Source organism: Phoca vitulina, unplaced genomic scaffold, assembly GCF_004348235.1.
Source record: "Phoca vitulina isolate PV1807 unplaced genomic scaffold, GSC_HSeal_1.0 scaffold14, whole genome shotgun sequence".
Classification (NCBI taxonomy): domain Eukaryota; kingdom Metazoa; phylum Chordata; class Mammalia; order Carnivora; family Phocidae; genus Phoca; species Phoca vitulina.
In genome coordinates, this window is record NW_022589717.1 from 32,619,539 (window position 1) to 32,645,095 (window position 25,557).

At 34.8% G+C, this 25,557-nt stretch overlaps 1 protein-coding gene across 3 annotated transcripts in view; it reads left to right on the forward strand.

The window, feature by feature from the left end:
• Window positions 1-25,557, forward strand: part of GRIA2 (glutamate ionotropic receptor AMPA type subunit 2) — a 146,217-nt gene that overhangs the window by 61,875 nt on the left and 58,785 nt on the right. For all 3 annotated transcript variants that reach the window (XM_032413070.1, XM_032413069.1, XM_032413068.1), the window contains exons 3-5: window positions 7,631-7,870; window positions 20,801-20,997; window positions 24,963-25,016. In XM_032413070.1, coding sequence (XP_032268961.1) covers window positions 7,631-7,870; window positions 20,801-20,997; window positions 24,963-25,016 — 491 coding nt within the window. The remainder of the gene's footprint in view (window positions 1-7,630; window positions 7,871-20,800; window positions 20,998-24,962; window positions 25,017-25,557) is intronic.

The following is a 25,557-nucleotide window of genomic DNA, read 5'->3' on the forward strand; positions in this document are numbered from 1 at the left end:
TTTTTAAAGCTGCATATAATACCAGCAACAGCAATAAACTTACGACATTTCACCTCACTCAGCAAACATAACAGGAAGGTCAGGAAGGATAAATGTTTGTTCGAGGGAAAGAAAAAATGTATTATTACAACTTCATAATCTTCGACTACTGGATGATGCTGCTGCATCCCATTTAATATTTGTATGAAAAATGGGATCAAAATATATGCAAAGGAGAAGCAACTTATCATAGTAAAGATTTGTGGCAGGGCTATAGGAAAAATCATCAGTGAGGCAATTTATAGAAAATGTCATTGTGGTGTCTGTATTATTCTTCACATTTTCTTTGACTCTTTAGTGTTTCATTCAATATCTCTATAGTGAGTATTTTCGTTAGGAACTGTGTTGGCCTCTGAGGAGCAGGAGTAGATGCAGAATAGTAGGCTTTTGAAGAGACGAGAGAGTTTTGTAAGAGGTGCTAACTGCTAGCTCGGGAGGGGGAGACCCTTCCTGTCCATTGGCAGTGAAAAAAGGTGCCCCCCAATAGATATGTGAACTTTAAAATAACCCCATTAATGGAAAGTAGATAGTTCTACTCCATCTCACTGTGAGAACAGGCTGTTGTATTTACCTAGATTTTCCAAGAAGAAAGAAAACTATAGTTTTTTTTTTAACATGGAAAACAATTGTCTCATGTGCCGTCTATTACAATTACCTTTTTTTGAAGGAATACATGTCGTTTATGATAAGTTCTCAGGCATGAACAACCCCCCGAATTATATAAGTAAGACATTTTAGCTTGTGAGAATATCTGAGGATATTTTCAAGTACAAAATGTGTTACTGGACATACGTCCAAGACAAAGAAGTTCACCTCTTTCGTTAGCTTTCCAAGTGCACCCTGCACTATTTATATTTTAAGGTTAACTTCACCTCTCTTGGTGCACATTCTCCACATATCAAATATATTTTGAAAGCTTAAAATAATAAGATTTTACAAATATTTCAGGGTTTGTCTTATAGTAATGATTATGGTGTTTTGGGGGGGTTGGTTTGTTTTCCTATTATAAGAACTAAGAGACTAAATTTCATGGGTAATTTTAAATGAACACTAGTTATTTTGCAGTATGATAGTGAAGGATGAAAATATTGTCCTGACATGATTACCCCAGTATCAACAGAAATGACAGATGAAATTTCATTGTCGGAAGCTCTTTTATATCTTTTATATATTCATTCAACAAATATGTGATGGTGTGCTTGTGAAAATTCCTGAATTGGGTATTGCAGAGAATACAAATGCCTCTGGTTGGATTTTCTGTCATTAGCACATTTATTTCATGATTTATATTTCCCCCAGCATTTCTCTCTATATTATCGAATTTAAACGTTAAACCATTCCTCCAGGTTAGGCAGGAGAGGAATTAATATCCTCACTGAGTAGACAAGGAAACAGGCTCAGGTTCAGTGACTCCTCCTACCAGATGACCAGCGAAGGATGAAATTGGCCTTCTAATTCAGGTATTCTTATTTTGCTCTCACACTGAACCCTGCTCTCGAGGAGGTCACAAGTCACCCTCCCCGCCCCTCCCCACACACATACACATGCTCACTCAAACATGCTGTACTTCATACTGTACCTCCCGTGAGGGAGGGGCTCATAATCGGGAAAATCATATTCAGTTGATGGTAAGCAGGACAGCCTTCATGGAAGAACTGGTATTTTATTACATGACATTTGTCAAGTGCTTGTGTGCCAAGTATGTGAGATAAACAGCACTTCATTCTCTGCTGTCAGTTAGCTCAGAGTTCAAGGGCAAAGCCAAACAATTATAACTCAGGCTAACATGCAAAAATGCAGATTGCTTTAGAATCACATGTAGGAGAGGCATGTAACTCAGACCACACAGAGCAGGTAACACCTGAGCACTGTTATGTATATCATTCTCTAAGGAATGAGGAGACATCGATGGATTTTAAGCAGGAGCGTTATATCTGCCATGATAAGAAAGAGATTTATTATAAAGGGGGCTATTTGGGAAGTTACTGCAGCAATCCAGTCATAAATGTTTGAGGACCATATGAAGACAATGCCAGGCGACTTGGAGAGGACAGATTTGAGAAGTCAAAGGGGGCAGTTGTGACAATTTGTATGGTGGGGATTAAGGAAAGGAAAAAGTCTGGAGTGACCCTCATATTTGGAAAAGAAGGGTTTTATTTTAATATATGAACACTTGCCTTATGGAATTGGTGTATTTTAGGCTAAAGAAAAAAGACAAAGTCCTGATACATGACTAATAAATAGTTAATACCAACATTGATTAGAATATGGAATATAATATGTAGGGAGGTCACAAGAGACTTATATGGATCTTACTAGTTGCCAACACTGTTGCAGCTCATTTTTTCTTTTCTTTTTTTTTTTTTTAATTTTATTTATTTATTTGAGAGAGATCACAAGTGGGCGGTGGAGGACAGGGACAAGGGAGAGGGGAATGAATGAAGTAAAATAAAATGGAGATTTTTATAAATGTCATGAACAGAACAAAGAAGAATAATGAATTAATTATTCTGAAATATGGAAGACCAATGATTACAGGAGTTATGGTGCCACGAGCAGAAAGGAAAAAAAAAATCAACACAAACACATGATTTGTAAGATAAAATTTTCAGGATTTTCCCCCTGTTTTTATGGAAGTAGCTGAATGATAGGGAATTAGACATTTTTCCAGTGGGTGATATTGGAGGGTGAGAGATTGGAGCTAGGCTAGCAATTCCAGCTAACGTGGACAATATTTACCCTGTTTGCTGTGGCAGTTTCTAAGCCTAACACCATGCTCATTTCATTGAATGATTACTGTATGTATTTAAATAATACAGTAAATAAATAGACAAAGGGAGACAACTGAGGTGCCAATGAAGTTTGGGGAAGCATGCATAAAAAGTTGAATTTGACCTTCTTAAAAGAAATGTGACCACTAAGAGATAAGATGTAAAAAGAGAAGAAAAAACAATCAGAAGACAGATCCTTGGAGAATGCCTTTTTAATTTGGGATGTGAAAAAAAAAAAAGATGAGTGAAAGGTAATTAGAGGGAGAGGAAAAGTACCAAGATGGTATGATTTTACATTGGCAGCAATGTGGAGAAGGGATTGGAGGAGAACAAGCCTAATAGCAGGAGAGAGAGAGAGAGGGAGAGAGAGAGAGATCAAGAAGCAAATTTTTGATTAATAGATTCAGAGATAGGCTAAGAAAGCTTGATCTCAGAAAAAGATGATTGGATTTAGTGAGTAGGAGATCATTATTGACAGATGATAGGGAAATTTCAATAGTAAAATCAGGGTCAAAGTTTGCAAGGGGTTAATGTCAGAAATTTAGTGAGGAGAGAAGAGATATTTTCAGTGGGCTCCAGATTTTGAAGTCAGGATTGCTTGGTGATGCAGCTTTTATCAGACTTTGCACAAGCTGCAAAGGGGCTGTCACTATTCCTGCTTATGAAGCAGCCTATGCTGTTTCATTGAAGTGAATGGCAATTTAGTATAAAAAATGTAAAACAAAAATAAATCGTGCCCTGTTCTTTTTTTGCCTCTCTACTAAATAACCATGCAAGGTCCTCCAGACTGTATCGAGTATGCTACATTAGCAGCACCAATGAGCAGAATGACCCATGAAAAAAAAATGGGCGGTGGATGCACCATCAGCATTGTTATTGGCTTATATCATCTGGGCTTGTAATAAAAAGTGCAATAATCAGCAAATTACTTACACCCAGGAGATGATAATTTCTGCTGTTTGACCTAAAGTGTCTTTTAAAAGGACTTCCCTTTGCTGAGCTTCTCAAAGTTGATATTAAATATTTTATTAAAGTAGAACTCAGTAAGAGCATCTTTACCTACCAGTTTGCAATCAGTTTTGAGTCTCAAGACATGAATGCAACTTTAATATTAATCAGCATAATCATTCAGAAAGTTGTAATAGTGTTTCATAAGGTGATTATATGGGCCATGGAACTAGAGGTGAAACTGATCTTTTCTGTTCCTTCCTCTGCCTCCAGAGATGACGTAGGAAAAGAATGAATATATGTAGGGTGCTGTTATTATCTAACTAACTTTGGAAAGCTATCTTTGGAATTATTCCACCGCTTGTGACACATTATTTGGATATTCTCAGTGATAGTAAATCCTGTCTTTGAAGATGGTTATAAGTTAGGGAAATGGCTTTAAAATTTGGAAGGATAGCTGGGAAATAAAGTTGAGATCATAATGAGCAATTTAATTTCTAATCAAGTGAGGAGTAATTTCAAGGCAGTGCGCCTAAGATTCTTGTGTATTTTGTCAACAGGGTCATGTATCTGTGGTATACTGGGGAAAGCATCAGTGTTAGAATGCAAAAATACTCTGGGGTATTTGGGGGATAGAATGTTAGAAGTGTAGCACGAAGTTCTTTGTTTTTGTTTTGTTTTGTTTTATCTTGAGATGATCACTGCAAACTGGATAAACAAAATACCTCAGCTCAGGTCAGCATTCTGATTGATTCCTGGTTGTAAATCTCAATGATATCCTTATCATGCTTAGGGACAAAGACAGTGATTGACTTAAGGTAAAGAGAGAGAGAGGAGCAGCGTTGACGAAATGACTGTTAATCGTATGTATAGAAAAGAGACATGAAGAGAGAAATACCTAGAAAAAAAAAGAAGCTACAGACAAATAGACAATTGAATATGTACCATGAAGAGATAAAGGATAAGGGAAGAGGATTTGGAAGGACCAGAGATAGTCAGGAAAGAAAGGCCATTGTTACCAAATTATGCTCATTGGAGAATTAGCTGAATTGCCTGAAAAAAAAGTGCCTTTTGAATCAGGTGAATTGTAATTTCTTGTGAAGTCTTGTACAGCTTGTGCCTGTTGTTGGGCCAAAGCCAAGTGTTTCCAGATGGCCACAATGACCAGGAGGCCCCTTGACAACTCACTTCAGAGTCTAAAACAAATGGAAAATGAAAGGTATGGCTCCTTATTAGGACTGTCTATGCATTCAAACAGGAGCGTCCTTTATCAAGCATTCTGCTGATACTGTTGCTACTGTCCCCATCAGAGAAGCTCTTTCCCTTATGATGAGAAGAAGAGGTCTCATTAATAAATCAGATCGCCTGATATTCCTATAGTATTTAGATAACATGCCAACACTTCATGGAAAATGAAATAAGATCAACCCAGAGAGAATTTTATAGCAATTTCCCCTTTTTATATGTCATACGGAATCATCAATTTCTGAACAAACTTAAGATTTAAGATGTACATGTCAGTACACATATATCAATTCATAAAATAAGAAATCACCGCAGAATTTGCCTAGAAGGGTTTTAGCAATGAAAGGGTTTTTTCACTTATGTGAAGAATGAGCCCAGTCAAACACATTAAAGGTTATTTTCCTCTTCTGTACTCAGACAAGGACAAAATATGAACATAAATAAAGGGCAGAAATCTCATCTCTATTTTATGTTAAAATTGAAATGAATGTAAAGGAATATATTCAGTTTTCTGAGCTATATTAGACTACCATGCAGAAGATTGGTAATAAAGGAGGAGATGCCAATTGATATAGTACACAGATAAAACCTAGAAATCCTAGAAAACTTATGTTAGAAAGACAGAAGTAAGCTGAAGATTAGTAAATATTTAAAGGAAAACGGAAATATTTGATAAATAAAAGCCACTCACAGAAATAACCAATCTTGCTTTCCTTTCCTTGCATATCATTTAATACTTGCTGAAAACTATTGCCTATTATTTATTGATTGTCTGGAATTGGTTATTAGAATCTGTATGTATTGTAGCAATGCTCTTATTCATGAAGCAAATCTATTTTTCTACAGATATTCTATTTTTTGTAAAGGAAATAAAATGAAATAAGATTGCACTGGTCTTATCCTTTAAATGGGATTAGTTAATTTGAAAGGATGGTTGGTATTATGCTCTGGCTTGTTGTAGATTATGTTACCGGATAGCTTATTTCCATTTCCTTGGGTTGAAATAACCCTTGAGATTTACAAAAATATCAGGTATTTAATAATTTAAAACTATGTGGTTGACCTGAATTGGTGGAATTAAGCATTGTGGCATGGGTGGTTTCTATAGGGCATTTCAGAAGTTTCAGTCTTGGACGAGGTAACCCTTACTTCTGAGATATTTTCAGATTTGTCTTTCAAAAAATTATTCTGGCTATATTGTGGAGAATTGAATGGAAAGGGAATATTGGATTAAGGAAGAGTTGGGCAGGTATTCCAATAATCCAAGTGAGAAAACAGTATTATCCATTAGTTAAATGCATGGACTTTGAATCCAGATGCCTAGGTTTGAACACAGCATCTTTCACTTACTAGCTGTGTGACCTTGGGCCAATCACTAAATCTTGTGTTTCAGTTTTCCTATCAAAATCCCTATTTGGGAATAATAATAGTTCCTGCCTCAAGGGTTTTCATGGGAAATAAATGAGTTAATGTGCCATAGATCGTGCCAGCCACAAGGCAAGTACAATGTTAGTATAGGCTGTTAATGAACTTGGATGATTGGAATGGAGATACAGATAAGTAGACCACATTTGAGTAAATTTAGATATTATCATAAACAATAATTAGTGATTGACTATGGGGAAAAGGGTAGGAGAAGGTGTTTTCATATGCCATTTACTGTATATCATTAGAGGGTAAGGGGTTGTAGAGTGATGGGGATTTTCAAATAAAATATTACTTTTTTAAGGATTATGGTCCTAAATCAGAATATTTTGGTAATATTCTTTGTTTCATATGGGTAAGTGAAGTCCACGAGAAAGATTAAAATTAGAGGTTCTGAACTCTATTTAAATGCTACTTGACTGAGAGACCCAAGGTTGGAGGTCTCTTTCTGGTGATATGTCTTTTTGTGTATCATGTGAGTCTTGAATCTGGTTTCTCTTAAAGAACTTTGGGTCAGCATTAGAACTCTTCATAAGCACTCTGACCTTCTAGTATGAAGCATCATTAACACAATAAATCCTTTTAAAGAATCATAAATTAGAGGGAATGAGATGTTATGAATGTGTATAAATGCCAGGTAACTGTAGTTTGTTCTTCATATAACTAATGAGTGTTACTTACACTTATTTTTAGAGATTTATTTATTTATTTGAAAGAGAGAGAGAGAGAAAGAAAGAGTGTGCATGTGGGAGTGCGGGGAGGGGCAGAGGGAGAGAATCCTCAAGCCGATTGCCTGCTGAGCATGGAGCCCACACCGGAGCTCCATCTCAAGACCCTGAGATCATGACCTCAGCCAAAACCAAGAGCTGGTCGCTCAACCTGAGTCACCCAAGAGCCCCTACGCTATTTTTTCAATGTGGCTGTCCTAAAATAGGTTTCCACTTACGTGGTTTGTTAAAAAAATAATATATATATTTTCTCGTAACCAAAATTACTTTTTAATGCTTTATAATTCTTTGAATTCCTCAAAGAGAGTGCTAAGTAAATAAGTCCTCAGACATTGGATGGATCATTGATATAAATTCTATATCTTTTCAATTTGATTATTTTATGTTTCATATAACAGGGCACTGAATTTTAAGCAAATCTGCGTTATTGTATGCCAATTTCAATGATTTATCCTTTCTATTTTTCCTATTCAGTCTGCTCTCAGTTTTCAAGAGGAGTCTATGCTATTTTTGGATTTTATGACAAGAAGTCTGTAAATACCATCACATCATTTTGTGGAACGCTCCATGTCTCCTTCATCACTCCCAGCTTCCCAACAGATGGCACACACCCATTTGTCATTCAGATGAGACCTGACCTCAAAGGAGCACTTCTTAGCTTGATTGAATACTATCAATGGGACAAGTTTGCATATCTTTATGACAGCGACAGAGGTAAGTAAAAATACCCCTATGCCTTTGTAATGGGTCAAATTCAATTGACACTTGACACTTACAAGTGATGTTATGGAATAACACTTACATGTGATGTTATGGACATGTGGTGTTAAAGTCCAGAGGTCACTTGGTTTAATTTTTCTGTGTAAATGAATAATGCAATTTGAAACTTGAGAAACATATTTAGAGTTTTTAAAAAAGTTGTGAATATTCAATTTAAAGATATAGACTCTGCCAACCCAATGCCCAGATGTTCAGTTGTAATGTAAATAGCACCTTCTCACATCAGCAGCTAAGACCCTATGGAGACTACATTACTAGTCGAAGGTCAGTGAAGTGACTGCCTTGAAAACTGGTTTAAGTGAAACTGAATAAATATGTAAATAAGGACTTCTAGAGAAATTAATAGCAATTAAATATTTTCACATACAAAAGTTTTATGAGGAAGGTATGACTGTCATTAACCTTGCTTTAAAATGACATCCCTGAATCTCAGAGGAGTTAAAGGACTTGCTCATGATCCACTTGAGCAGTTGGTACAATTTTTTTTTTTAAGATTTTATTTATTTATTTGACAGAGAGAGACACAGCGAGAGAGAGAACACAAGCAGGGGGAGTGGGGGAGGGGAGAAGGGTGCCAGAGGGGAGAAGGGTGGGGTGTTGGGCAAAATGGGTGAAGGGGAGTGGGAGAGAGAGAAGAGAGAGAGAGGGAGAACACAAGCAGGGGGAGTGGGGGAGGAGAGGTGTTGTGCCCAACACCCCACCCTTCTCCCCTCCCTGCCGAGCAGGGAGCCTGATGTGGGACTCGATCCCAGGACCCTGGGATCATGACCTGAGCCGAAGGCAGACGCTTAATGACTGAGCCACCCAGGCGCCCAACAGCTGGTACAATTTGACCCAGGTCTTCTGACACCAGACCCATGCATTTTCATAATTCTAGGTTTATGATGAGATGTTATTGATTAGCATACTAATTGGATAGAATCTTGGCTCATTATACTAAAGTTGTGTTTTCAGGGGCGGTTACTTCCATCGTGTTTTCCACATCTCTTGTTGCAAAGTTTGGTAGTAACAGACCTGCTTGATGTATGTGTCATAGAATTCCAGATGTTCTTTTTTAAAATTTTATTTATCTATTTATTTATTTGTTTGTTTATTTATTTATTTAAGTATAGTTGACACACAATCTTGCAGTAGTTTCAGGTGTACTACATAGTGATTCAACAACTCTGTACATTATGCTTTGCTCACCACAAATGTAGCTCCCATCTGTCACCATACAACACTATTACAATACCACTGACTACATTCTTTTATTCCCAAGACCTATTCATTCCATAACTGGAAGCCTGTATCTCCCACTCCCCTTCACCCATTTTGCCCAACACCCCACCCTTCTCCCCTCTGGCAGCCATCAGTTTGTTCTCTGTATTCTCTGTTTTCTGTATTTTATAGTTTGTTCTCTGTATGTATAGGTCTGGTCCTGCTTTTTAAAAATAGATTCTGATTCTGTTTGTTTATTCATTTGTTTTGTTGTTTAGATTCCACATATAAGTGAAATCATGTGGTATTTGTCTTTCTCCATCTGTCTCACCTGGCATGATACCCCCTAGATCTACCCATGTTGTAACAAATGGCAGGATCTCATCCTTTTTTATGGCTGAGTGATATTCCACTGTATATACACCACAGCTTATTTATCCATTCATCTATTAGTCAAGACTTGGGCTGTTTCCATATTTTGGCTACTGTAACTAATGCTGCAGTACACATAGGGGTGCATATATCTTTTCAAATTAGTGTTTTAATTTTCTTTGGAATCTCAGATGTTCTTAACTATTCCTGGGTCCATGATTTGGCCTCAGTGGGTGTACTTACTAAAGTTGGATGAACATTTTGTGCACATGTTTGCATATGTATTTTTCTAAAGACAGCCATAACCAAACTCAAAAGGATTAAGAACCACTATTGTAAGAGTACCTAAGTACCAAACTGGGCTTCCTTCAGCAGCTTGCTTCCTGGAATATTTAAAGGTTCAAATGAAACCCAGAAGCCTGTTTCGACCAAGATAGGGCACCTTGTTAACCTGCAAGGGCAGACAAGAAGAGAGCCAGCTGTCAGTCAATTCTCCATTGATTAGTCTGTAGTCATTTGCTGCAGCAATCCCATCTGGAGTGCTCAAGCTAGGTGTCTGATTCTCTGCCCTGTCCTCCCAGAATGAGAATACTCCGTGGAAAAGCCTGTCAGCACTCTACAAGCTGAAAAAAGTTGCTATGTCAACAATTCTACCCCCTGCTTTGAGAAGGGAGAGCTTTGCTATTCCTATGAGGAATGAAAAATTAAAACAGAACCATTTAAAGAAAATATGGATTGCAATGTGCTGGGTGATTCTGAAGCATACTTCTTATTAATGTGATAAAAGGCTTACAAAACTGAGCTTATTCATAGGCTTTCCTCCTGATCTCTGCTAACTCCTTTAGAGCTCTGTTACGTTAATAAAACTAGCCTGAAGTCTTTGAGTATTCTGAATGCCTCTTTCACCCTTGCATCCTGTTGCAGTGATTTCTACCACGCAAATATATTTTATCTCTGGACCCTCTTCTTCATTGTCTTTGCTCCAGGCCAGGCCACCACCACATGTTCCTTCTCTCCCCTCTCCATTTCCACACTTGCTTCTCTTTAATCCATTTTCCACAAAGCAGCTGCAATGTGTAAATTCTCTTCAATGCTTTTCTGACCTTATCATTCCTCTGCTTAAAACACTTCTCATTAAAATGAAGATAAAATTGAAAATCCCTAACATGGCTCTAAGTTCTAGTTCCTGACAATTTATGCTACTGTCCTGCTCACTCACTAAGCTAAATCCATCTAACTAACCTTCTTTCACTGTCTCCAGATGCACCAAACCAAACGCTTTCACCCCAAATCTCTGCACACGCCTCTAGTTCTTTCTCCTCCTTCACGTCTTAGCTTATAGAACATTTCCACAGAGCTGCGTTTCATACTGTTATTCTTTCACAAAGAAGTCTCCTCTTTTCCTACATAGTACTTATCACAATTTATAATTAATAGTAGTATTTGTTCTTTAACTCAAGAACTGCTATTGAGCTCCTACTATGTTCCAGGGACAGTTTTAGTCAAACAGGCCAAACATTATGTCTTTTATTTGCGTCCTGGGTGTAAGCCCCAGGAACGCAATGTCCAGGCAGTACCCATTACACTGGGTGTCCAGTTCCTAACTGTACACACAGCACTTAAGATGATACTGGAACAGAGCTGATATTGAATAAATAGTATTAATAAGGGTTAAGCATCTGTGTTTTTTAAGTTTGAGATGATATGAGAACCTGAATCTTGCTGGCTAAGTTGAAGGATCAGAAGATGAATTCTGTTTGACAAAGTCGAAGGTGGCATTTTTCTTTAGGGACATACTTCACCCTCAGTGTGACTCCCTCTAGGTGAACATGAACTTTTGGGAAAAGTCATATAGACAACAGAGGCCATAAATAGAAAAAGAGAAACTCTAGTATTTGAAGAGAGATACTGAAGAAAAACTCTGGGAGATGATCAGGTGAAGATGTATGAGTTTATGTACTTGTGAAAAGAACATGAAACACTTTGAAGTCATTTTATTAATACATGCTTTGGAAATATTAAATGAAATTGAAGTGATGAGATAATCTCCAGTCATGAAATTGTACAAGTTGATTTGGGTTTAAGTTCATCTTTTGAGAGAAGAATATTAGAAGAATATTATAGTACTATATATTAAAGTTAAGTATTATATATTAAAGCCAAAAACGGCCTTATGGACACATTTTCAAGGTATTATCAAATAGCTGCTCCTGTCTTAATATGAACAGTGTTACACTGGATCTGAAACTATTTTCAGAGATAAGTGTGTAAGACTCAAAATATTAGTAAAAGACTTGATCTTTACATAGCGTTTTACTTGGATCAAGGAAATGGGATTTTGTTATCCAATTAAGGGAACAAAGATGCATGCTTATAATCACATAACACTAAATAAGGAGGTACTTCCTTGAAGTGTATGAGGTTAAGGGCTGAAGAAAAGTAACTCAATCATGCAATAAATGCATGAATGAACTTTTTAAAATGTAATATGATGGCAAAGCAATGAAAATTAAGGCAGTAATAAAAAATTGCTATGCATGCTTTAGAAATACATTCTATGAATTCATTTCTCAGTATATCTCTACATGCTTCAATTTCAAACAATTTGGTCTGTCCTTGATGTGGCACTCTCTGGATCTGGCCACTCATGGATTATAAAGGTTTTTTTTTTTTTTTTCAACTTTAAAAAAATTTTATTTTAATTCCAGTTAGATAACATACAGTGTTATATTAGTTTCAGGTGTATAATACAGTGCTTCAACACTTCCATACAATACCCGGTACTCACCACAACAAGTACACTCCTTAATCCCCATCACCTATTTCACCCATCCTCCCACCTACCTCCCCTCTGGGAACCATCAGTTTGTTCTCTAGTTTAAGAGTCTGATTCTTGCTTTGTCTCTCTCTCTCTTTCTTTTATTTTTTCCCTTTGCTTGTTCATTTTGTTTTCTTAAATTCCACATGTGAGTGAAATCATATGGTATTTGTTTTTCTCCGACTGACTTATTTTGCTTAGCATTATACTCTCCAGCTCCATCCATGTGGTTGCAAATGGCAAGATTTCATTCTTTGTGTGTATATAACACATCTTATCAATTCACCAATAGATAGACACTTAGGCTGCTTCCATGTCTTGGCTATTGTAAATAATGCTGCTATAAACATAAGGGTGCATGTATCCCTTTGAATTATTATTTTTGTATTATTTGTGTAAACACCCAGCAGTACAATTGCCAGATCATAAGGTTATTTTTAACTTTTTTAGGAACCTTCATCCAGTTTTCCACAGTGGCTGCACCACTTTGTATTCCCAACAGTTCATGAAGTTTCCTTTTTTGCCACATCCTTTCCAACACCTGTTGTTTCTTGTGTTGTTGATTTTAGCCATTCTGACTGGGGTGAGGTGATATCTCATTGTAATTTTGATTTGCATTTCCCTGATGACCGGTGATAATGAGGATCTTGTCATGTGTCTGTTAGCCATCTATATGTGTTCTTTGGAGAAGTGTCTGTTCATGTCTTCTGCCCATTTTTAATTGGATTATTTGCTTTTTGGATGTTGAGCTTTATAAGTTCTTTATGTATTTTGGATACTAACCTTTTGTCATATTTATCATTTGTAAACATCTTCTCTCATTCTGTAGGTTACCTTTTAGTTTTGTTGATTGATTCCTTCATTGTGCAGAAGCTTTTTATTTTGATGTAGTCCCAATAGTTTATTTTTTATTCTGTTTCCCTTGCCTCAGAAGACATATCTAGAAAGAAGTTGCTATGGCCGAGGTCAAAGAAATTACTGCCTATGTTCTCTTCTAGGATTTGTATGGTCTTACATTTAGGTCTTTAATCCATTTTGAATTTATTTTTGTGTATGGTGTGAGAAAGTGATCCAGTTTCTTTATTTTACATGTTGCTGTCTAGTCTTCCCAACACCATTTTTGAAAAGACTGTCTTTTTCCCATTGGATATTCTTTCCTGCTTTGTCAAAGACTAATTGACCATATAATTGTGGATTTATTTCTGGATTTGCTGTTCAGTTCCATTGATCTGTGTATCTGCTTTTGTGCCAGGACCATACTGTTTTGATCTCTACAGCTTTGTAATATAACTTGAAGTCTGGATTTGTGATTCCTCCAGCTTTGCATTTCTTTTTCAAGATTGCTTTGGCTATTTGGGGTCTTTTGTGTTTCCATACAAATTTTATGATTATTTGTTTTAGTTCTGTGAAGAATGCTGTTGGTATTTTGGTAGGGATTGCATTAAGTGTATAGATTGCTTTGGGTAGTATAGACATTTTAACAATATTTGTTCTTCCAATCCATGAGCATGGAATGTCTCCATTTCTTTGTGTCGTCTTCAATTTCTTTCATCAGTGTTTTATAGTTTTCAGAGTACAGGTCTTTCATCACTTTGGTTAGGTTTATTCCTAGGTATCTTATTATTTTGGCTGCAACTGTAAATGGGATTGTTTTTTTAGTTTCTCTTTCTGCTGCTTCATTATTGGTGTATAGAAATGCAAGAGACTTCTGTACATTGATTTTGTATCTTGTAACTTTACTGAATTCGTGTATGAGTTCTAGCAGTTTTCTGGTGCAGTCTTTTTGGTTTTCTATACATAGTATCTGTCATCTGCAAATAGTGAAAGTTTTACTTTTTCCTTACCAATTTGGTATTTCTTTTTGTTGTCTGATTCCTGTGACTAGGACTCCAGTACAATGTTGAGTAAAAGTAGTGAGAGTGGACATGCGTGTCTTGCTCCTGACCTTAGGGGAAATGTTTCAGTTTTTCCCCATTAAGGATAATGTTAGCTATGGACTTTTCATAGATGGCCTTTATTATATTGCGGTATGTTCCCTCTAAACCTACTTTGTTCAGGGTTTTTATCATGTCTGGATGTTGTACTTTGTCAAATGGTTTTTTCTGCATATATTGAATTGTCCAAATGGTTCTTTTCCTTTCTTTTATTGATGTGATGTATTATATTGATCGATTTGTGAATTTTGAGCCACCCTTGCAACTCAGGAATAAATCCCACTTGACTGTGGTGAATTTTTTTTAATGTATTAATGAATTAAGTTTGGTAGTATTTTACTGAGAATATTCATCAGGAATATCATCCTGTAGTTCTCTTTTTTAGTGGTGTCTTTATCTGGTTCTGGTATCAAGGTAATTCTGGCCTCATAGAATGAATTTGGAAGTTTTCCTTCCTTTTCTATTTTTTGAATAGTTTCAGAAGACTAAGTACTAACTCTTCTTTAAATGTTTGGTATCCTGTGAAGCCATGTGGTCCTGGACTTTCATATGTTGGGAGTTTCTTAATTACTGACTCAGTTTCTTTGCTGGTTATTGGTCTGTTCAAATTTTCTATTTCTTCCTGTTTCCTTTTGGTAGTTTATATGTTTCTAGGAATTTATGCATTTCTTCTAGGTTGTCCAAAATGTTGGCATACAGTTTTTGTTTTTCAATTTTTAATAATTACTTTTCTGAGAGTCTATAATTAAACATACTGTTTTTTTTTTTAAAGATTTTATTTATTATCCATTTGAGAGAGAAACAGAGAGAGTGAGAGAGCACACAAGCCAGGGAGAGGGGCAGAGGGAGAGGGAGAAGCAGGCTCCCCCACTGAGCAGGGAGCCTGACCCAGGGCTCAATCCCAGGACCCCGGGGATCATGACCTGAGCCAAAGGCAGACGTTTAACCAATTGAGCCACCCAGGCATCCCTATATTGTTAAATTTCAATTTATAAATACACTAATTGATGTTCTTTTGAGCAGCATGGCCAAAGCTTGAAAATGGCTCACTAACATTCTGCCCCAAATATGAGCTGGATGAAAAAAAAATTTAAATGTTCTATGCTTTTTTATTGCACTGCTCCTAACTAAGACTGCCATTTAAACCCTTCTTCCTTCCCACCATCCATCAAAATGCTGAGCAACAAGTCCAGGAGTCCATGTCCCAATTATAAACAAGGGAGGACATAGACTCAGCTTGGTCTTCGTAGAGTTCATCTTCTTCTATTTCAAGTTTACCCATGAATGGAGTGCTGAAAATGTTCATTTGGTGACTGTGATGTTTTAGGACCACTGTCTTCTCTTTATCCAAGCCATATTGCAGCAGCCTGCCACTCCTTGATGACCCAGTGCTCTTCCTGAAAGCATATTATTACTTCATAGACAGTAGGTAGATAGATCTTCAATACATTTGGAACTATGGAGTAATGGGCTTACCTATGTTAATGCATTAAATATAGTTTTATGTATTAAATTTGAACCAAGACATTAATCAAAATGTGTTTCTTATTTATTGGTTCAATGTCAATAAGGTAAGACAACACATTTCTATAGACAGTAAGTAAAACCAGAACTAATGCTTTATATCTTTATGTCTTGATTTTAATTTTGAACCACACTATTTGTTCCCTGAAGGGAAGGCACTTTGATTCCAGTTCCAAGAACAAATCATGCATAGAATAAAAATACTTTCAAATTATAAATTTCTTTTCAGATGTTCCTGAGAAAGTCAATGAGGGAAATATATGTTAATCTAATCTGCCTAGGCATGCTGCCATGATTTAGTGATCATAAATATTAATTTCTGTGCCTAAAAGATGAATAAGGACAGTGAATTTTAAATGAAACTAAGAAAATATTTTTGAAAAGAAAGAAGTGGTCTAAATGAAATATACCTCTTTGCAGTAATCATTTTTAATTCCACCCACTAATATACAAACTAAAACACTTAGACTTTACCTGTCTTTAGGCTGATGGCATTTCTATAACTCTCTCACAGTGTTATTAACACTAACTCAAGATGAAACTGTGAAGTATTGATGGTAATACTTTGGGAGAGTTTTAAGGTGATTGTCAGCTCACAAATAAGTTATACAACTATAACTAGCCTTGCAAAAGTTAGGTACTTGAAGTGGTAATGTAATCCAACAAAACATAGTCTAGCTATTCTTTATTTTAGCCAAAAGCCTGAGAATTTTTAGAGCTTAGAACTTAATTTTAGATCTTGTAATATTCTTGAGTTACTTTAGAATGTATTTTAAATATATGGATTAGGAGGAATCGTTTATTTTCTGGGGTTTTTTTTCCTATTTGTAGATGAACAACTGCGTATCTCAAGCTTTCTTTGTTCTGAGTAATTCAGTAATAAGAAATCAGTCTCTGTTATAATTCGAATATCCTGATATAGTATAGATACTACAGTAGAATAATTACCACTTACTAATAACTTGAAGTATACTAATATTTATAAAGAATTTCCACTGTCCATACAAGTTTATAGTCTGATTAAGGGGTGGAGGTATTTATGAAGATACTTTTATGCCCGTTCGTGTGGAAGGGAAAGAGTAATTATCTCAAGTAATATTTTTCCCCTAATTAGAATGTGGTACCAAGAGACCAAGAACATGAATTTGTGTTAGGTTTGAAGAGGTTAATTTCACCTCAATAGTTGTAACATGTATTTTCAGTGATTTTTAAAATGATCTGCTAATTTTAAAGTAACCAAAATTAATACAAAACTCTTAGTTGTGAGGAAAACACAAAGCAAGTTGAGAGACTAAGAGGTCTGTTACTATTAACCGAAAAAAAAAAAAAAAACAAAAACAAATCTAAGAATATGGATTACTAAGCTTGGGACAGTAATCTCTTTAATCATGAGTCAGACTATATTATGGATTGTGAGGTACTTCTGGCTGTCCCTAGATGATTTAATATTATTCATTGTCTTCTGATGGCACTAAATTAATCAAGTCTGATATTGTATCACTTGAGCTATTTAGTTTCTTAATGGATGTAATGTTTCTAGGCTTCATAGGTTACAAAACATTAATTCTGAGAGTTTTAATAACAGAAAATCCACACCAACTGTGAGTTATTTTTGACACATAGAATGAATTAGTTGAAAACTCAACCATTTCTTTAAATGCATTCTTATAAATTTAATATATCATCTCCATATTCTTTGATAAGATGAACTGACAATAAATGTTAGGTATAGAAATATCACTTGATGAAACCCATTTACAAATCATTATTTATATTTAAAATTTCTTGTAATATATGTTGAGAGATGGAATAGAATATCAAGAACATCACCACTTGAAATTTTAGTATGTGGTAAACTTCATGACTAAATAAAAACAAAAATAATTTCTGCCTAGAAGAAAGGAATCCCAGTGCTATATGACAATATGGGGATAGCATATGGAAGATCATTCATGGATATAATGTTTTTAAGGAGGTAACAAGGAAGAGTTAGTTGCATAAAGATTAGAATGTGGAAAAGTAGGACCTAGATAGTGAAAGAGGTTTAGAAAATTAGCTTTTTTTTTTCCTACTCAGGAAAGAAGACTGGATAGATTTAATAACTGTTTTCAAGCACTTTGAGAACTGTTGAATTGATCATGATGGCCAGCTGTATGTTCTATCTTCACTGATGATGAAAAACAGGAAAAGTGTTTGAATTATATCATGGAAAGATTTACTTATACCTAATGGAAATCATAGGTGATCCATGATGTTTTTAAAAGAAATTTTATCATTAATAGAATTTTTTTACAATGAAATATGGTCTCTCTCCTTTTTTCTAAAGATTTTATTTATTTATTTGATAGAGAGAGACACAGCGAGAGAGGGAACATGGGCAAGGGGAGTGGGAGAGGGAGAAGCAGGCTCCCCACAGAGCAGAGGACCTGAAACGGGACTCGATCCCAGGACCCTGGGATCATGACCTGAGCCGAAGGCAGATGCTTAACGACTGAGCCAACCAGACACCCCTGAAATGTGGTCTCTTGTTTAAATTTTCTCTTGAGAAATTCTTGTGTAGCCCATGTTTTTGTTACATGACTGGACAGAGGAAACAATTATTGTTTTGCCAAAAAAACAAATTTCACTTTAAGTTCAATTTATGGTTCAACTTCCCAATTTGAAATAAAAATAAATTATTTTCAATTTTCATAATGAAATATTTTAAATAAAAAATAGAATAGTATGAAGACCCCCAAGGACTCTTAACTCAGCTTTGTTAATGACCAATATGCAAGGAATCCTGTAATTATCTATATCCCTTTGTCCCTCACATTTATTTTGAAACAAATACCTGCCATCATGTCATTTCATCTGTACATATTTCAGTTTGTGTTGTGAAAGAATACTCTTGTTTTCAACATAACCACAATATCATTATCATATGCAGGCAGATTAATAGTAGTTCAATAATATCATCATCCATTTTTTCCCCACAGTTTATTTGAATCAAGATAAAAATGAGGTCCCTATCTCCCAATTGGTTAATATATCTCTTAAGTCTTTAATAACATATGTAGAGTTTCAATTTGATGATTTCAACACTGTGGTATTTAGCATATTACTCTGCTACATATTCCTTATAAATTGGTAGCTAGATCTAGAAGCTTCGCAAGATTCATGTTCATTTTTTTGGCAGGAATACTCCATAGGTGATGTTAAATATTCCTATTTAGAGACATGTAACTTCTGGTCATCTCTTTTTCTGTGTTTTTAGCAGCAGTTAATGATTGTTACCTTGATTCATTAATTCACTAGGTGTTACAGGATGGTTGTAATTCTAAATCTATATTCCTTCATCATTTGTTAGATGGAATCTTTCCAAAAAGGAAAAGCTGTCTTAATTAGTTATCCTGAGTATAGTTCATATAGGAAGGGCAGGAAAATGCTTGTTTCTTTTCCTTTATTTACCAATTTCAAAATAATAACTCAGCTCCTAGTATCCTTCAAAGGCAACCAGATATTTATATATATTTAAATATCACTGATTTAGTTTCTTTTCTGGTTATCAGTCTGTTCAAGTTTTCTATTTCTTGCTGTTTCAGTTTTGGCAGTTTATATTGTTAGATATTAATAAGAATTCATGGATTTAAAATGTTATATATTTTAAGTCTTTTGCAGTTACTATTCTTATTGATATCCAAATTGCCTCATCTTTACTTAAAATGATTTTCATCACATTGGCTCCTGAGTCTTTTGACATAAGGCTGATAGTTTTGGAGAGCTTCCTTGCATTTTGTATAACAAGACATTCTAGGCTAATCTTATATACTCTTGGCCAGTATTCAATCAATCCAATTTTTAATAATGGTTTTCCAGCTTCGAGAGTTTTTTTTTTAGAAGTACGTATTTTTGCCATAGTAAATAGATTGAAATAAAGTGTAGCATATTAATAAAATTTATAGAGCAGTGTGATCACATTAGGTAAATCCCACATTTTATAGGCAAAAAGAAATCAGCATTCTTCTGAGAAAGATGTAGGACTTTCTGGAATCAAGAAGATGATGTGATGAGTCCTGAATTCTTTTTGGAGCCCAGATTTTGTGTTGTTCATTAAGTTATTAATAGAAATGAAGAATTTAGGTTGGCTGTGAAGAATTGAAGTGATATGGAAGACAAGTTTATGTACTGCTTTTCCAAGTGCTAAACTGCAGATTTAACTTAAGGTAATAAATTCCCCAATTGTTTCCCCTCTCAATCCTACATATGAGGTAATGTATTTTTATTAAAAAGAAAAAGAAATTTTCTAAGTTGTATGATGCTATAAGCAAAGTTACTGATAAATAGTAAATGGGTCTTACATTTGGAAAGTTAAGTAAATGTAACAAATCTGAGCTAGAAAACTAACTGTTACCATCTGGGTTAATAGGTGAACATTTTAATCTCTATGGGATCAGTCCCGATAACAAAAATATGATGTGACAGAAGGCTGAGGAAAAACAACTGCCGACTGAAAGACAATAGGAGGAAAGATAATAGCCTCATCGAGATTATTGGCTCGTATGCTCACAGAGACTTATGTACATTTGTCTCCCTGAAAATGTTTGCAACCTCTTGAGGATGTTAATGTGAAATGATAGACTGTCTTATGTAAAGAAACAGTCTTTCCCATTCTGTAAGAGAAAGAAATGTGTGTAATGTCTTTGGATCTCACTTTAACCAAAGGTATCACAGACATTACTCTTCAGTAATATCCGAAAGAAGACAGCGGAGAGAGCTGAAAGAAGGGGAGACTATTTTCTCCCAAACCATGGTTCTTTCCGTCAGAACAACAGCATATAGATAAAAGAGTTTTTGATGTGAAGCGGAAATAATCGATGTTGATAAAGATCATCATTGTAGCTTTTTAGAGGAGTCAACATCCCCTCAGTTGCACAAAAATATCAGCCTTAAAAATATATTTGCTGTCAATTTCACAACGTAATTCTGAGTTATTCAAGTATTTTTATCAGTCATCATTTTTCTTTGCCTTCCTAGGCTTATCAACACTGCAAGCTGTGCTGGATTCTGCTGCTGAAAAGAAATGGCAAGTGACTGCTATCAATGTGGGAAACATTAACAATGACAAGAAAGATGAGACATACCGATCACTTTTTCAAGATCTGGAGTTAAAAAAGGAACGGCGTGTAATCCTAGACTGTGAACGGGATAAAGTAAACGACATCGTAGACCAGGTTGGCTACTCTCTGTTTTCTAATGGCACCAAGTATAGAATGTGCATGCAGTGTCAGCATTTGCAGTGAGTATTTGTGTGAGGTGCTGAACAGCAGTTCTTCCTTTATGGTTCATGTAGGATGCAGCAAAGATCATCAATTAAATTATCTCTGGCTTTGGTTAGCAATAGCAGATGGTCTTCAATCATGCTGACACATCATATTAATCATTAACTATATTAAATATGTAACTATTGAGTCTTCTGTTTTATATGGTAAGCATTGCCCTAAACTTCGATATTTTCAGTTGGAAATTTAAAATTTAACTTGTTGAACTTTTTAGAGATAAAGGAATAGCCACCAATTAAGTGAAAATAAGGCTGGGGTTCTAAGGGAAAAGTGAGTAGTTCATGGCAAAACATGGAGAACTTCAAACATTAGAGCACGGTATGGAACATTAAGCCTATATTGTCTGAATGCATCTGAGTCTTCAGAGAAAGCCTGTATGTAGGAGAGACATAGTCTGTGTTTGATGTTTGAGAAGCTTACTGGACATAAGGATGTTTTATCTGTGCTTCCCATACCACCTTGATTCCACTTAAGGTCTTTTAGGATAGGACAGCCATTCAGTAATATCCTAATGATAAAAATAAGATCCACTATATTATATACATAGGTTAAGTGACCAGGGATGTTGGTGAAGCAGCGTCATGATTTAGTGAGTTAAGATCCACTTCACTGGGTATCTGCTTCTTTTCCCAACTGATAAATGTGTGTGTGCGAGTGTGTGTGTGTAGTGGCTGCTAGTTCCTTGGGATAATATAGGACTGGAAGAAAAATATGCAGCTAAGTATGCATTTCTAGGTCTTTCTAGGCTTTGCGGAGACAATTAATTCACTAATTTGTATAACACAAAACATTTTGCAAACATGAATGTTGATGCAGCTTTAATTGATATGTAATAATACAGGCCCTAAGACATACAAAATGGATCTTGCATAAAATATTAAATAACTGGATAAAACTAACTTGTTATGAGAAAGAGCTAAATGTTATTTGCCAGAGTGGTGAACATTTCCGTGGAAAAATCTTGGATTCCTGTCTCAGGAGATGAAGTTAAGGTTGTTTTTAACCTGAAGGTCTCGTGTTCAAATGTGAACCTCAACAACTCATTTGAATTTCATAGGAGAGTCTCATTAAAACTGAATTTTAATAATAGTTATTAGTCTTTTTGTAAAGAATTTATGTATTCATGGATCATCATAACAAATGTTGGTGAATGTCTATATGAAATTAATTATTTCCAAAACTAGAAGAGGGAAACTATGGAGAAATTGGGAATATATGGAATGGAATGTTTTGAAACAAATATATGATGATTAAATGTCCATATGGACATCCATTCAAAAAGTACAGAGAGTTTGCACATGTATATTGTATTTTCAAAAGACACTCTTGAATTTGTTAAATGAGTGTGTACAATAGTCGGTTGCATCATTCAGCAAACACTAACTGTAGACATCCTTTGTGTCTAGAATTAAATATGCAAAGAAAGGGAAGAATGGGATCTGTACCCCCATTAACCCATGTTTAGAGGGGAAGATAAATTTTACATGTCACACTGTAGTACTGCAAGTTAGAAATTCACATACTGGCAGCATTTATCTGGCTTGGGTTCATTCATTTACTCATTCAATAAATTTCCTTGAGTGTCTGTTTGCCAGACAGGCACTGTGGTGGATCCAAGAAAGTAATGTTAAATAAAACAGGCAAAACCCCATTAAGGTGAATATTTATGATATATTTACAGAAATTAATATGCAATTATAATGATGGTATATATATATTTATATATAAATATATATATTATATATATATATATATATATATATATATATAAATGAAGAGAACAGGATGTTATGAAAAAAATTTAGATTAGGAGATCATGGAAGACCTTTAAGGAAGAGAGTTTACCAAGCAAAAAGTGGGCTTGAAGTACATTTCAAGAGAAGGAAACACTATTTACTTATTCACTCTATCAATACTTATAAGAGAACAGAGGTGATGAAACTTTATTGTTATAATAGCTTAAAGTTAGAAAGAGAATCAATCTTTGTTGATTATGAGTATTTTATCATTCAATAAATCCTTGGAGTTACTTATTTCTGATTGTGATTGGGTGGGAAAACGGACTCAGCCATCAGAAACATTTAGAAATCAATATAAATTTAGTATTGTTCGTGCAATGTTAACGATTATTATAAAGCAAAAATGTGATAGTATGGTCAACATGAATTCCTATGTAGAGGCAGAGCTAGTAAATTTTCATATCCCTTCCCTTTCTTTCAGTGAATGCTAAACTCAACTACTGCTAGCACCATTTATATGATTTTGTTGTTGTTGTTGTTGTTTGTTTGTTTTTAATTCCCAGAAGGAAGACATACATGATTTAGAAAGTAGAATGAACAGTAAGCAGAATCAACAGATGTCAGTAGAAGTATGAGGGACATATCAACTCAATTCAAGTGATGCTAATTAATATATTTTTCATGCAGAAGGACATCTTTTCTTCACAATTTTCCTTTCAATACAGAGGGTTCATTTTCTTGGAAAAAGCGATTTAGTTGTATTACATAAAAATAGGTTAGAAAATGATATAAACCCTAACTCTCTTCTAAATAGCTATCACTTAACATCAAAGGGGCATTTGATGGAATCTTTCCTAGGATTTTTGCCCTTGTTCTTTAACTAAATGCATTGCTTTGGAGTACCTGACTTTGTCTGGGATAAGGGAAGGTCAGGGAAGTCTTTTTCCAGGAGGTAACATTGGGCTGAGATTCCTTGTGCCTGAAGCATTAATAAGACAAATGATATGGTGGTGGAGAGAGCTTTCCAAGCAGAGGAAATAGAATATGTGAAGTCCTGAGGTGATGGAAAGAAGCCTTTTCATGTACAAAAATACTTAAACAGAGGGCTGATGAGACTCTAGTATAGAGAATGGAAAAAGAGGGTCTGGAGAAGCTTGCAAGATGATTGGACTCTGTAGCATAAATTAAGGATTTTGTTTATTATGCTAGAAGCAATGGGAAGCCATCAAAACTGTGTCATCAGGGAAATGGTTTGAAATTTTGTCTGGATAAACGAGGCTAATGTTTGAAATTTTGTCTGCAGCCCTGCCATTTCATGCTTTCTATTGGTGTGACAGTTCTATTAAACATAAAAATTATATTTGAATATCTAAGTACTAGGACTATAGTGAGGTCATTTCACCAATGTGTACTCTCTTGAATTGCTATAGATCAGTGAAAAGTCACATTGATTCAGTAATGCCCCAAACTGTCGTGAGCATTACCAAGACGACCATATTTATCTTGCCATTGAGTTTTGACTTAGATTTGTGGAGAAAGATGAGCTTCTCTGATGTTTTGCTGCCTCAAGCTGGAAATAAAAATGTTCATTTGAACTAAATTGCAAACATTTCAAGACTCTTAAGATGGGAATATTATTTTATAGATTCATATAAGAATTATATGCTTATTAATATTTTTTAAAATTTATGTTCTACTATAAGTTTGAGTGTCGATGTGTGAATATAAAATCTCAGGTGTTGGTTTCAGCTGTCTAATGTTTTAGAAAAATAGCTTTTGTAGGAATAAAATTGTGACTTATTATGGATTCAATATTCTTTTCATTTTACATTTCTTAAAATCTTGTGACCGTATTTTCACTGTTGACTAAACTGAAGTAATTATTTGTTCAGTTATTGACTTCTTGAAAGATAGCATTTATAAAGCACTAAAATGTATTGTTACTTTTTTCTGAGAGAAATATTCTCTGGATTTGATAATTGTATTTTGTCAAGTAGGACTCATCATAGAATATCAGAAAATAAAATTCCACTTTTTTCCTCAATTGGGTCATAACATCAATAATTTTAATTTATATTATTTGCATGTATTAAATAATTGTTTCTTTATCTTTGTTAGGTTATTACCATTGGAAAACATGTTAAAGGTTACCATTATATCATTGCAAATCTGGTAGGTGAATTAATTGATATTTATAATTTTAATAGAGTTACTTACAAAATAGTTTTGAATGACCAGCATTTATCAGTGTTATTTTTAAAAACATATCTTGATTATATTGATCAATTAGAAGTGATAATATTTTTCTGAGTTTGTGTTTTAGACTCACTTCCCACATCAATTTCCTATTATAAGTGATGTAAGAAATATTTGACAAACTTTATAAATTGTCTTAGAAGGCATATTTAATTATGGAAAAGTTTTCAAAAATATATAAAGTTTAATTGTTCAAATTTCCTCTTGTTTCTCACTATCACAGTGTTTTATAATTTTTCCCTCTGTGCATTCCTTTAAAGTTTTTAGTAAATATAGTATCTGAAATAAATGCACATTTGGGAGAATACATCAGTGAAAAATTAAAGCTGCAAATGTCAAGAATATTAATATATTATTATTTATTTCTGATTTTCTATTTAATATGTAAGCAACACAATGAAATTAAATCCCTGTAGCTGATCACTTTTTCATTGGGATTTCTGTCAAATTACAGTTA